Source organism: Epinephelus fuscoguttatus, linkage group LG11 (genome assembly GCF_011397635.1).
Source record: "Epinephelus fuscoguttatus linkage group LG11, E.fuscoguttatus.final_Chr_v1".
In the NCBI taxonomy this organism is placed as follows: Eukaryota; Metazoa; Chordata; class Actinopteri; order Perciformes; family Serranidae; genus Epinephelus; species Epinephelus fuscoguttatus.
In genome coordinates this window covers 9,978,682-9,992,089 of record NC_064762.1, presented here as the reverse complement: position 1 = coordinate 9,992,089, position 13,408 = coordinate 9,978,682, and the positions used below count along the sequence as shown (strand labels likewise).

General features: G+C 41.2%; 1 protein-coding gene across 1 annotated transcript; it reads right to left on the bottom strand.

The window, feature by feature from the left end:
- Positions 1-6,275: 6,275 nt before the first annotated feature.
- Positions 6,276-10,318, bottom strand: gje1a (gap junction protein epsilon 1a). Its single transcript, XM_049590200.1, has 4 exons — positions 10,280-10,318; positions 9,398-9,580; positions 7,733-7,930; positions 6,276-6,496 (listed from the first exon to the last, which is right to left on the bottom strand). Exons 1-4 carry the CDS (start codon positions 10,316-10,318, stop codon positions 6,299-6,301), a joined length of 618 nt encoding a protein of 205 aa, XP_049446157.1. The 3' UTR covers positions 6,276-6,298.
- Between the last annotated feature and the right edge of the window lie 3,090 nt (positions 10,319-13,408).

Below are 13,408 nucleotides of genomic sequence, written 5' to 3'. Positions count from 1 at the left end.
TTTTGGAGCCAGAAGTGACCATATTTGGGCGAGAGGGTGGAGCTGTGGAGGAGTGAGGGGTGGATCTGACTGAGAAGCCAAAGACACTGCTGGCAGACAGCCTATCACTCAAAGCTGCCCATCCTTAATTATGTGTAACTTTAAGCCTTCATGAAATGTAAACAGGTGAGTTATGTAAGAATTCAGCCCTGTACAGTTGTCATGCATGTTTAAATTAGCTACAAAGATCAAACAGTTTTTTGTACCAGGCTGTAAACATGTTTATTTCTGCTGTAAAGTTGGACATTTTAAAATAGGGCTCTGTGGGGATTGGCTCGGTCTTAGAGCCAGCCCCAAGTGGACGTTAGAGGAACTGCAGTTTTGGTATTATCTTTCAGCCTGGAGGTTGCTGCTTGATATGTCCCTAACTACAGAAGATGACAACGGCCACGTATTTCTTTTTTTTTGTGCACTGTTTTCTCGTGATAACGACTTATTATTTCATTATCTCGATATAACAAAGATTGTTTTCACGTGATAATTGTCAAGTCTGATGATTGCGCACTGGTTAATGTGATCGTCTTGATTTCAGCCTAAGAGCTGCCATGGTCCTGCTAGATGCCTCCTACTGCTGCTGTTATCATTAGTCACACTTTTACTGTTATTATACACATATGATTATTGTCACATACCGTATATTTCCAAATAGTTGCCGGTAGTCGCCAGGGGTTTGACCCCATTTTGCGTATTATATGCCGGTCTGATTAAATGCCAGGGCGAAATAATAAGTCGTTATCACGAGATAACAGTGCACCAAAAAAAAAAAAAAAAAAAAATACATGGACGTTCTTGTCTTCCGTATCTAACAGCCTGTATGTTTTAACATTTTTCTCTCATCTGGATTATGACAGTTGCACAGTCAGAGGAAATTTATTTTAAAAACCCCTTGTGGTAATTAAGTCTTCTTGTATCCAGACGTCCTACTCATGAAGACTTCCTGTGGAGTGCTTTAGCGTTAAGGGCTGTCCAAATTCACAATTTCAGAATTAAAATCAGTATTAGAAAAGAGTTTATCACTGAAAAGGTTTTCACTTACAAGGAACTTGCTTCTTGGTGCATACGCTAAACATACAAAAAACATTAAGAGGAATAAAAATGAGGCAAAGCACTGCATCACTCAGTAACATAAATATAGAATAGAAAATTTAAAATAAACATATGACTAAGATATTTTTAAAAAGTACTATAACATAACAGATGTGCACACCAGAGGCCTCAAGCGGACTTTCTGTGGACTTCCTTAAGATTTGATTTTGGTGCAGACTTAAAATAAGAAAATAAAATTTCATTAAATAATTAGTCATAATTATATTTCATCGTAAAGTATAATAATAAGGTATGTGTATTATGCACAATGCACATGCTACAGTCAAAAGTACATATAATAATTTGTAATTGTTTGTTATAATTCAAGTCTTAGAGAGATAAAGGTTGGTTTCCATCCAGCTAAGGAAAGTAAAATAGATTTTAAAAGAACATTTGCAATTTTATTATGAATGACAAAGTGTCCTGTGCATATGAACCACCCCTCTGTGTTGTGTTCATCAGCAGACCCTGAACATGTCTGAGCAGAAACTGCCAATGCCAAGAAGCATTCAGAAATGTACTGGGAGATGAGTTACAGGCACAAGAACATGCAGTCATATCCATGGAGACAAATGAGGTCTGAAGCCCCATCTTGTCGCTTATTTGTTCCCCTCTTGTTGCAGCGTCCTCACAGTTTTAACATCATGATGAAGGTGGACATGCTGTGGTACGTATGACGAGCTCAGTCCACATGTCCAGAGACAGACCATGTTGCATGTGTCTGGAAGTCTCCTTCCTTTCACCTACTCTGTCCTTTCTGCTGTCTATCAGACTTGTTTTGTTTAAAGCTCCATATGAATTAATGTGATCTGATTTATGAGAGCTGTCAGTTAAAATGGGGCTGTGCTGTGTTTACTGCTGACGAGCAGTGTACTCAACGACTTTCTCCTGTTTTCCCAAAGATTCAGTCTCTCTCCATCCATTTATCTCATCTTCTACAGCATCAGTGGGGGACCATTCACACCACTTAATAATTTGTCTATTAACCCAAAACTCAAGCTTACTGCTAATGCATGCTAATAATAGCATTCAGCTCAGGTGATGTGGTAATGCTTAAAAAAAGTCAAGGAATCTTTAACATCACCAGGAATCATCCTCTGGGGATCAGTAACCTTTGTATCAAATTTCAGTTCATCCAAGAGACCATTTGGACTTTGTTACTGGGCTGACAGTTCCACCATAGAAATATGTGTTGCTAGAGTAAGACAAACTTAAAAAAATGAATATATAAAAAAACAAAGTAATTGGTCAAATTATTTTATGTAATGTTTTAACAAGACAATCACTGCTTTTTGTAAATTCCTTCTGAAACCCTTTTATAGTAGATACTTCCAACTCAAGTCAATGACTCAATCAAAAATGAAACAAAGACAATTGTAGGACATTTTTAATCAATCATCTCAAGACAAAACAAATAGGAGAATAACTGGTCACCTGAACAGAAGCACTCAGACAAACAGAGAGACAGTTTCCTTTCAATATGTATGAGCTGGTCATAAAGTGTGCCTCTGTTTCTTTGACATAGTGGCATGTGGTGAGGGACAAAATGAGTTCAATATAGAGACGGACAACAGTTGATGAAAAAGGAAATGAGTCCATTTTCACAGCTAACCTGTAACATGAGTAAAAATCAAAGATATAAAAATTCATGTTGAATTTTCAGTGTAGTGTTCTGTACCATGCATCATAGTTGACATATTCAAGATACGCCCTGATTTTAGAAATGCTACCCCAAATAACTCAGAACACCCAATGAAAATATTTTACAACTCAGTCAAGTTCATAAAATAATACTTTGGGGTTTGGTGGCACTATTTAAAAAATCAGGGGGTGTGTCAAGTTCTGTTTAAGACAAAAAAAAAAGAAAAGAAAAATCCAATCTTATCAACGAGTCAAATTTGTCAGAATACATCATTTGCTTATAAGTCAGTCATTCTAAGACAGGTGACCACAGCTCCATGTACAAAGTTCTTTACCAAGACTAGCCCGCAGGTTTAAGGCTGTCTATATCTTTTATTATAAAACAAAAAATAAAACCTGAACCCTGGCCAAATGAGCCGAATGTTACCTTATGAGGTTTGAAGCATGTATTTCTATTGTAAATGGTTAGCTCCTGGCCCACTTAGTCAAGATTACATTTGCTAATAGCATTAGCATAATGGCCTGGTCACACCAGAAAGGGGCACAGCTAGTTCATCCATTGCACGCTAGCTGTTTATTCTGCTAGCCTGCTGCAAACAGGCCAGCAACAGTTAAGCTCTGCATGCTAGTTGGCTTCCTAACTGTAAGCTACTGAGCTAGCAAGCTTGGCGGCTAACCGTGACTTACTTTATTCAAGAGATAGGGCTTGTTTGTTTTTTTGATTAGGATACCAGTACCATTACCCCTAAAAAATACTGATACCAATAGAGTACTTTATTTGATACCTTTCTTTTTTGGCAGATGCCATTAGCACTGTACAAATAGTTTGTCTATATCTGTGTACAGATACCTAGTCCTATCAAGAGACTTATTTGTGCCTTCAAAGGCAGTGTAAAAGATTTGTACAAAACACAGTGGTGAACAGATTGAGATGACTTGATTTTCTTTGAACTGTTTTAAATACTGGTGTGACCAGGCGGTAACCCCTAGAGATAAACTCAGAGATGTGGTTCAGTTTTCTCTTAAAACTTGCTAAGATGACCTAACATCAAGTGAGTTTGTATTTTTAACATTTTTCCCGTAATGAATCGAGTGACGTTACCGGAGATAGATATCCAGGACTGATCCAGAGTACGACAATTTTGTATCAGCGCTACATTTCCACTAAATGGCTCCAGATCATATCAATCTCGTTAACATGGCACATTGTTCTATCTGTCCCGAACAGTACAGATGTGCGATTCTATGGGCTATATTACATTAATATAAACAAGGCCTTAGTCTTGGTGAAGGAACTTTCAGAGGCAAAATTTAAAACCATCCTCCACAAACAAATACCAGAACGCAGACGAACCCAAACCACAGGAGTCACATACCTGTTTCAAATCCTCTTAAAGCCTATTAGTCCAACTGGGCCTTTGGTACTGTTGGTTGGGATCAACTGGAGTGGTCCCTCAGTATCAGAAAAGCTTATTTAAGGGTTTAAAAAGGATTTGAAATGAGGGTTTGATCCACTTTTGTCTGGTAATGCAATTTTGTACCTGAGATGATAAACAGATTGCTGAAAACTTCATAACAAAAGTTGGATGGATGTCTGATTAAAAAAAACATTACAAAACATGAGAGGTAATCTTTTTCAAAATACATTGACAGTGACGCCGAAGGCACAGTTACATAAAGTATTATGTGTAATACTATAAGCTAGGAAACGGTAATGTAAAGAGAGTGGGGGGGGGTAGAGGACACCCTTGATGAGGAGAGATGGTTGGGAATCAGACATGGTCAAAAGATCAACCATCGTTTCAAATATATCTGGACTGAATGAACACTTCATTTCAGCCATAAAAATAAAAGTTATTATATTGTAAATGAGACCAATAGGGCCTTGAAACTCTAAAAACTTCAATTTTTTATGCAGATTTTGTCCAAGTCTGTTAAGAACTACTGCTATTTGAAAACTCCTCAGTCTCACCTTGGATGTTGGGACATCTGTTAAGCACAAAAATTGTGCAGTATTTCTTCTTAGTAGCAGCTGATACATTTTTCAGACATTTAAAAACATTGCATTTTTTTCAGTTGTTAAATATTTTATATGTTTTCATTCCAACACATTTGTATAACCAAATTTCAATAATATTTTGTGTAAGTTGCTGATTCTTCAGACTCAAAATAAAAGCCAGAAAGTGTTTAATTATTATCTTTAGACTATTACATCAACCCATTAAATGCTTTTTATCTATGGGGAGAGCTTTACCCTCAAAGAGTGATACCATTTTTAGTGATGGTATCATAATTTTAGCCTTTCTGGTGCATGAGTTGGGGGGCCTGTTTTAAGACAGCAAGTCAAGCTGAAGGTTGTTTAAGACCCGCCAAGCTGAAACACATATCTGAAAAGGCAGACAACCTCCATCAAAAAGTCAATAACAAAGTTGCAGCGCTCATGTTGATGGAAGTAAAGGTCAGAACCAGCTGGAAGCAATAACAGACACATATTGGAAGCGATAACTGTCACACATGGAAGTGTCAGGAGCACTGGCACCTGCAGTTCACTGGCCCATGGGTAAGGTTACTGGATCACAGTGTCTTAAGAATGACATGAGTGATAATCCATTGCCAGCTCTATAATCTGCTTGTCATGTTTGATCAGCACCAGGAAGACAAGCGAGACTATAGTGTTTATCTGCACTTTCATACAGAAAAATGTGTGTCTAGCTAAAACATTTGCATTGTTGGCTGTTAGTATGTTACATTAAAACATTATACCTTTTCATAAAAGCTTTCTGAAATCTCCTGAAAAATAGTTTTTTAGGTTCATTGTTGGCACACCATAAGGGAACACAGAACAACAAAGGTGCATCAAGTTTGGTCGATGAACCTTGATGTGTTTAGTGCACTCCAGGCCCTTAAGCATTTGGCAAAAATGTGTGCAGCTAATGCTTCCAGAGTGTTTCTTTGTAAGAGTATCTGATCTGAGGTACAACTTGGTACAACAACAAGAACAGGGTCGAGGGACCCTCAAACTGTTATGGGCCACCAAGTTCATGACAAACTACGCCTTCCTTGTGCTCTAATTCAACCATAGTCACAGGTATTAGTAGCACCCTGAAGTTGATGCCTGTCCTTCAGTCATCTTGTGGAAAAAAATAAAAACAGAAATCTTTCTTTCCCATCCTCCAACGGTTCAGAGTCAGAGGTGCATATTCTCTGGCCATCACGTCCATACAAGACCCCTGGACACAGCCAGTACAGACCCACTGATATCTGAAATACGACTAGGGATGATCACTCTATAGTTAAGGGCAAAAAACACCTAGAGAATATTTCAGACTAGCCAGCTATGACATTGTCGCACATTCTCAGATTTCTTGGTGCAACTCACTCACGATGGACCACAGGTGCGGTTATGCTCTTACGTCAGCTTCTTGCTTCATAAAAGTCCAGCAGTAGCTAACCAAGAGCCCGATAAAAACTGGCAGAATAAGTGTCATATATTTTCACCCTTAGTCATTTTATGTATGCATGTGTGTATGTGTCATTGGTTGTTGAGATAGCCAAGCCGTCGGCAGAGTATCTCAAATATCTCAGCAACACAGAGAAGTATGGTGATCACAGTGAAGGTGTACATGGCACTGAGGAAGATGGTTTTTTCAAAGTGTTCGGGCACCATGCACTTAGTCACATTAAAGACCTTTTCCAAAGCACTGGCATCACACATATACAGCGGGTGGACCTGGGAGAAAAAAAGAGAAACATGAGGTGGTAATACTTTCAAGGTTATCTGAACTTCCAATTCTAAAATGTTAATGGCACTGTGCAATTTTGCCAGAGAATATTCTCAGTCTTACCACTGAATGATACTGAATGATGACCCTTGGGCTAAAGCCCATGGAATCATGACACTGAGGCAAGCCTTTTGTATTGTATTTTGACGCGGGGGGTCAGCAGTTAGGTTTAAGCAACAAAACCACTTGGTGAGGATTAGGAAAAGATCATGGTTAAGGTTCTTTTTTGACACCATGGAATTGAGACTGGCTGATTAAGTACTTGCTAACAGTACCTTACATGTACGGGGTAGGACCATCATGACCACTCTTTTTGTTGTAGTATAGGGCATGGAAGGAAAATGACTATCATGTTCCTGGAACCATCTTGAAATGTGAAGAGTTTCTGTGATCTTGGACATCATCCTGCTGGCAGAATAACCATGTTAAAGACCAGGCCTTGGCCATTTCCTGACACCATGTGCTGGTTTCATTGACACCAGAGAGGGTGGATGCATGGATACATTGGTGGACCCAAACAGCACTCTTCAATCCACCTCTTGGGTTGACCACATGCATTGCAAACTTCCTCTTGTTCAGTGTCAACAGGAGCAGAGCCAAATGGTCCTCCTTTGCTGACCTTGATTGGACTGATTTGACTGACTAGATGTTTAATCCACCATGTTTAAATGTTGCCCTGGTGCAACTTTTTGAAAAGATTGGTCATTGGGTGAGAAACTACTTCCTAACTTTTGGTGTGAAACCAGGCTCTTGACAACTGCACTGATTCAGGTTTCTCCAAGAGGTGGCTTGCCTCACAAAGTCCTTTGTTTTGAGGATCTTGATGATATGAATCCACTATTGCTCCTTTGCATGAAGAGATGTGATTCGGGCACCTAGTAAGGGTGTCCCCTATTCCCATATCTTTAGAGGTGTTCCGGGTATTATGATCTGGGAAAGGGACCTTCGGCAACTTTAGAAATGCTGGGAGGTTAAATCTCCTGGCTGGCAGTGGAGAGATTTGGTACTACCCGGGAGGAACTGAAGGAATATTCTGGGTAGAAGGTTGTAAGGGGAATCATCATGCCCTTTGTCACCAAAATGATGAGAGGCAACTTGAAAATGGAAGGTTGAATTCATAACTGTTACATGGAGAGACACTCTATCAAGTTCATCAGATGTTATATTATTAGAAATGTACAGACCTGGAAGCCAAAGAGGTGGCTCTGTAGCCAAAAAGCGATGACTTCCAGAATGATGCGTAGAAGAACAGAAATGATGTAGAAGACGGTGTAGATTGGTCGTTCGAGGATCTCCTCCTGGTCAATGTTCTTACAGGCTGCGTAGAGGTGGAAGACCGCTCCAGGAACCAGCACTGTTACCAGTTGTAACGCCCAAAAGACCTGGAAAGGGCAGAAAGAAGGGAAGGTGAGAGTGAGAGAAGTTAATGGAAGGAGACAGTGAGGAATCTGAATTGGGTATAGGGTGTAAGTGGGTGAATAAAGGTAAAAAGTTATTGGAGGTATAAAAAGAAAAGAAAAGAGACTGAGCAGGGAGAGACAGATCAAGAATAAATAAAGGAATAGGATATTTGTCCATTTATTTTTCATCACTTGACACATTGGTTTGAAATTGGCCATCCAGATGATGCAGGTAAATAAAATATGGCATTTCTGTCTTTGGTAACTGAGGCTGGCAAGAACCCAGTCGTGTTCAATGATTGCTGAAATGTTCCACCTTGACCAAATTGCATTTTCTACCCAGATTGGAAAAGCCGTCGTGCTGATCACAGCCTGTGACTATTTTCTGATTGCAAATGTTTTAGTCTGACTGGACATGACACAATTTGTCCCTAAAAATTCTTCAGATAGAATATTCAGACTTTACCTTCTCCATCTACCACACACTCCCAATTAACCAAATATTGTTGGTCTAAAACAGAATGAGTGGGATAACACACAGTCCAGGAGGGTTTCCCACACATTCATTTATTTGTGGTGGCCCATCACGATAACATCTGCCGCCATGAATGGATTTCCTATTTTTGGAGCTGGACTGTTCTGTAGGAGTGCTGTTCGGTTAAAGACGGCGAAGCAAAATTTTAGCCGCAGTGAAAGTGAAACCTAACTGTTCAATGCGCTGGGTCTTAAAGTTTGTTTTCACTTGACTCTGCAGCAGCTGCTCCTCCGCTGATCCGATCAGCTTTTATCAAATTGACTGATCAACAATGATCCAGGGTCAGTCCTATTGAGCAAAGTACTCCAGATGCCCCTCTCCCTCGCAACAACTTCCAGCACCTCCTGAGGCGTTCCCAGGCCAGATGAGATATTTAAACTCTCCAGTGTGTTTTGAGGCTTCCCACCAGTTGGACGTGCCTGGAACACCTCTAACAGGAGGCGCCCAGGAGGATCCTGATCAGATGCCTGAACCACGCAAAGGAGCAGCAGCTCTACTCCGAGCCCTCTTCGGATGTCCAAGCTCCTCCCCCTGTCTCTAAGGCTGAGTCCAGACGCTCTTCGGAGGAAACTCATTTTGGCCGCTTGTATCCGTGATCTCATTCTTCTGGTCTTTACCCCTAGCTCATGATCATAGGTGGGAAACACTGGTCTAGACATAAACTTGTCAGTGCACTCTGGTGGACAAAGTATGAAATGACATCAATGTCTGTACTTTAAACTTATTTTTGGCAATTCTATATTACAATTTATTTTGTTACTTACCCATCAGCATATTTGCTGATACAGAGAAGTTAGTGTCTGCAAACATTTCCTCTAAAAGGTAGTTTAGCGCATCTTATTTTAGCATAGTTTAGGTTGTACCCGTACATCTCTGTGTAATTTAGTAGCACCTTTAGTTAAGTCTGGTCCTACCTGAGGTGTTATGGGTCTGAACTGGTTGTAGCAGTACAGGTTGAGTTCTCGGCGATCAGGGTCACAGCTGAAGTGCAGTGCCTCATTTCCGTAGACAGCGAAGCCAAGAACGCCCAGGAAGAACATCCGCACCGAGCCGAAGAACAAGGTGTGGAACTGGCCTATCACCGTAGGAGGCCTGAGCTGGAACACACACGCATGCACACACACACACACACACACACACACACACACACACACACACAAACACGAATACACACAGACACATAGACACAATAAGCGAGCATGAACAGCACACACAGGCATTATACCATGCAGCACCGATCCACATTAATGTGGCCATGGATACATACAGACAGAGACACACACACACACACACACACACACACGGTCACAGTCATTTGACGTGATGCAGTGTCCACAGATAAACACACACACACACACACACACACACACACACACACACACACACACACAAAGAGAAAATAGCTTTTGTCAGCCAGATAAATGCAGCTGCAACAGAGGCTCACCGAGGCCCTGAGCTCCGAAGGCTAAAACAAAACCCATTCAGGGGAAACATTTCCCATCTCGTCTCTCTACCTGCTCTGCCCTCACACTAACACTGCGTCATGTTTACCAGAAAAAGGCCCAACTGACACTCTCACAAAGCAAAGAGCCTTTTGCCTCACAAATATGTCACCAGGCTACATGAAGACGGAGGTAAGAGACGATGGATTAAAAAGACAAAAACAGATCGATGTCTTTTTTTAAACCTCGAGGGAGATCATTGTTCGACATCGCTCCTCTGTAACTGTCAGCTGATGATAGGTAACAAGTGTCAGCGCATAAAAGCACCACAATCTGCTTTTGTCATCTACTTACGCATCCTTCATAGAAGTTTTTGATGTAGTTTAAAGACATGGTTTGCCTGTTGATGTCCCCTGTTTAATTCCAGGGCTGCTCTGGACCCTCATGGCCGGTTTGCTGCTGGCACCAGTTAAAGGCCGACACCAGTAAGGCCACAAAATCTCCGACTGACCCCTCTCCCTCTCGCTCCCTCTCTCTCTGCCCTGAAAGCCCATGTCAATGCATATTTTTTTTGCCTTTTATCCCTCCATCAATTGACTCGCTCAGTAGAAAAAGGACAACAGAGACAGAGGGGCCAACAATGGGCTGGGGGGGCATGTGGTCCCTGCATTATAATCCCTATAGAACTATGTCAGCGAAAAAAACAACCTCCTGTCACACACAATGCAGAGAGAGAGATGGCAAACATGCAACAAAAATACAATGCACCCGTTTGGGTAAAGGAGCTCGACTGAACTTCCATTTATTAAGTTATTCTAAAGATTTGGAGCTTTATTTTGAAAAGCACAGAGTTCAAATCTGATAAATTATCAATCTGAAATGTGATAGATAATCATTTCTGGTCATTTTGACTCTTTTGAGGCTACTCGTGTGCAGTTTTTTGACTTGGACACATGACTAAATCACCATCAGAAAAACAGAAAGTCATAAACAAGAGTGATGACAACACACCCTGCACTGCAAATACTTCTGGAAGAGCATTGACGGAGCTGCTTGTTGTCCCAAATACAGTCCCTTGGCGAGCTAGGAGCGACCAGCCACCAACACAGAAAGAAACCCGAATCCAAATTCAAATTCCAAAAACTGTCACCAAAACCGGACAAAAGTGAAATAAAAATGGAAGTCCACACACCAACCGTAATCCTGGCGGCGTGTTGTTCATTCCCCCCTCTTTTTTCCACTCAGGGATCCTAAACTCATGCCAGTTGCGGGACCTTGCGGGTCAGAGAGCAGCGTCAAGCCAGATGGAATCAACCTGGGGTACTTCCGGTCAAAGCTTTCACAATAAACATGAGTGCTGGACAAGAGGAGTCAGAAAATGGAGAGGATAAGATAAGTGGAGTCAACCAGTGGCTCTGGAGCCGCACACATCTCCTTGGCCCTAGTGGCTCCATGTGGCTTTGACAAAATAATTATATGCAAATTAGGGCTGTAAAGCGATTAAATAAATTAATTAATCACAGAGCATGTAATTAATTAGATGCTCTGTGATTAATTAATCCAAATGAATCACGTGCACCAATTTTTACTGTTAAAGTAATTAACAAATATAAATTCAAATGAATTTTGGCAGATGTGTCGTAGTGAAGCTGCTGGATTTCGGACACAATTGTCCTCCTGTCCTCGACCACCCAAACTGGTCTGCAGTCCGTTGCAATCCATTTAGTAAGGGAGTTGGTTAGTCAGTCAGAGGTAGACTTACGTAGACTAAAGGCCCATTTATGCTCCCTTTACGTACGAAAATGTATATGTCCGTTTCAAACGATGTTACCGTCACTGCCCACATACTTCCATGCGCCCTTTACGTTGGCATGGATGTTAACCAATATATCCACCAGGGGGCAGCCCAGTGTCAAAAGTTTATGACAACAACAAACTCAAAAACAAACATGGCGACTGTGGAGGAGATGTTGATAATGTACCTCTTGCATAAAAGACAAAAACAGAGGCAGCGTTGTAGGAGGCGGTGGTTGGTGAGGCCGTTAAATATACGGCGACTAGAGGACGGAGAATTCTTTTTTCTAGTACTGTCGATGAGAGAAATTGAATTGTTATTTCTTCTTCGTGTCTCAGTAGAGCTATGTATCAGATAGTGACAGCAACACTGCCCCCACGGTTCCCGGTGGTACTGCTCCGTTTGGCCTGGATCCGTAAGCTTTATGGAAACATGCAGAAATACGGACAAAATCAACGCGGAGCACGGACAGAAGGCTCCATCCATATCCGTATCCGTATCTGTATTTAACGTTGAGCATAAATGGGCCTTTATGTAGTCTCAACGCCTGGTCGAGTGTGGCTTGATGAGGCTGGCTGCTAGCGTTAGCATCAGACGCTGAGCTAGCTTAGACCTCTGGGTTTGCTGCTAAATGCTTTGTGTTGAGGTGATATTTTAGCCTTAACTTCTCTGATGGTACGAACATTTCTCACTGCAGAAGCTGCAGAGAACGCTGCTCCTATCAACAGTTCCATCTAGGAGCTTTTTACCTATAAATGTTCCATTCATGCGGCCGAGCAGCGTCGTCTCATCTGCCTCCATCATGTGACAAAGTGGGTCAAAGGGCACCACAGAACGCGATTAATCAGCGTTAATTTTTTTAATGCATTATTTTTCTGTGATTGATTAATCAAAATGAACGTGTTACTTTGACAGCCCTGGTGGAAATTATTTTTTTTGTTTACATTTTAATTTTCACATATCATTGTTGTGGGCCTAAAATGATTCTTACATTTTCCAGTTGTAAAAATGTGCAGCCGATACTCTCAAAAATAAGTTTAAACATTCCACCAACTAAAATGTGCACCATACATCTATCACCTGGTGCCTTTTCCTAGATTTTGGTGACACCATAAACTGTATAATAACTGGACATAGCTACCATGATGTCACCTTTGGGTTATGGACTACTATTTTGAAGCCTCGTGTTCAGCATTTTGGCTATCACCATCTTGGCATTTTTTTTCGAGCCAGAAGTGACCACATTTGGGTGAGAGGGAGTGAGGGGTTGATCTATGCTTGAATAAAATGTGAACGGATGAGTTATTTACAAATGTTGTCACCAATGCTGAACTTAGCTATAGAGACCAAAACTGTTTTTTTGTACCAGGCTGTAAACATGTTTATTTCTACATTGTAACATGGAGGTCTGTGGAGATTGACTCGCTCTTGGAGCCATCCTCAAGTGGACATTAGAGGAACTGCAGGTTTTGGCACTCCCACTTCATTTTTCAGCCTCAGAGGTTGCTGCTTCATTGAACCTCAGTAGTGGTGGCTAGTTTTGAGTCTCCCCAGTTTGGCTAGGTATTGATTCCAAAAACAGAAGACAACGCATCACAAGCTGCACCAATGGTACCAAATGGTGAACACTTCCAGTCTCCTAAGTGGGTGCGGTCGTCTCTCTCCTGCATCCCCCCGCCTCATCTGTA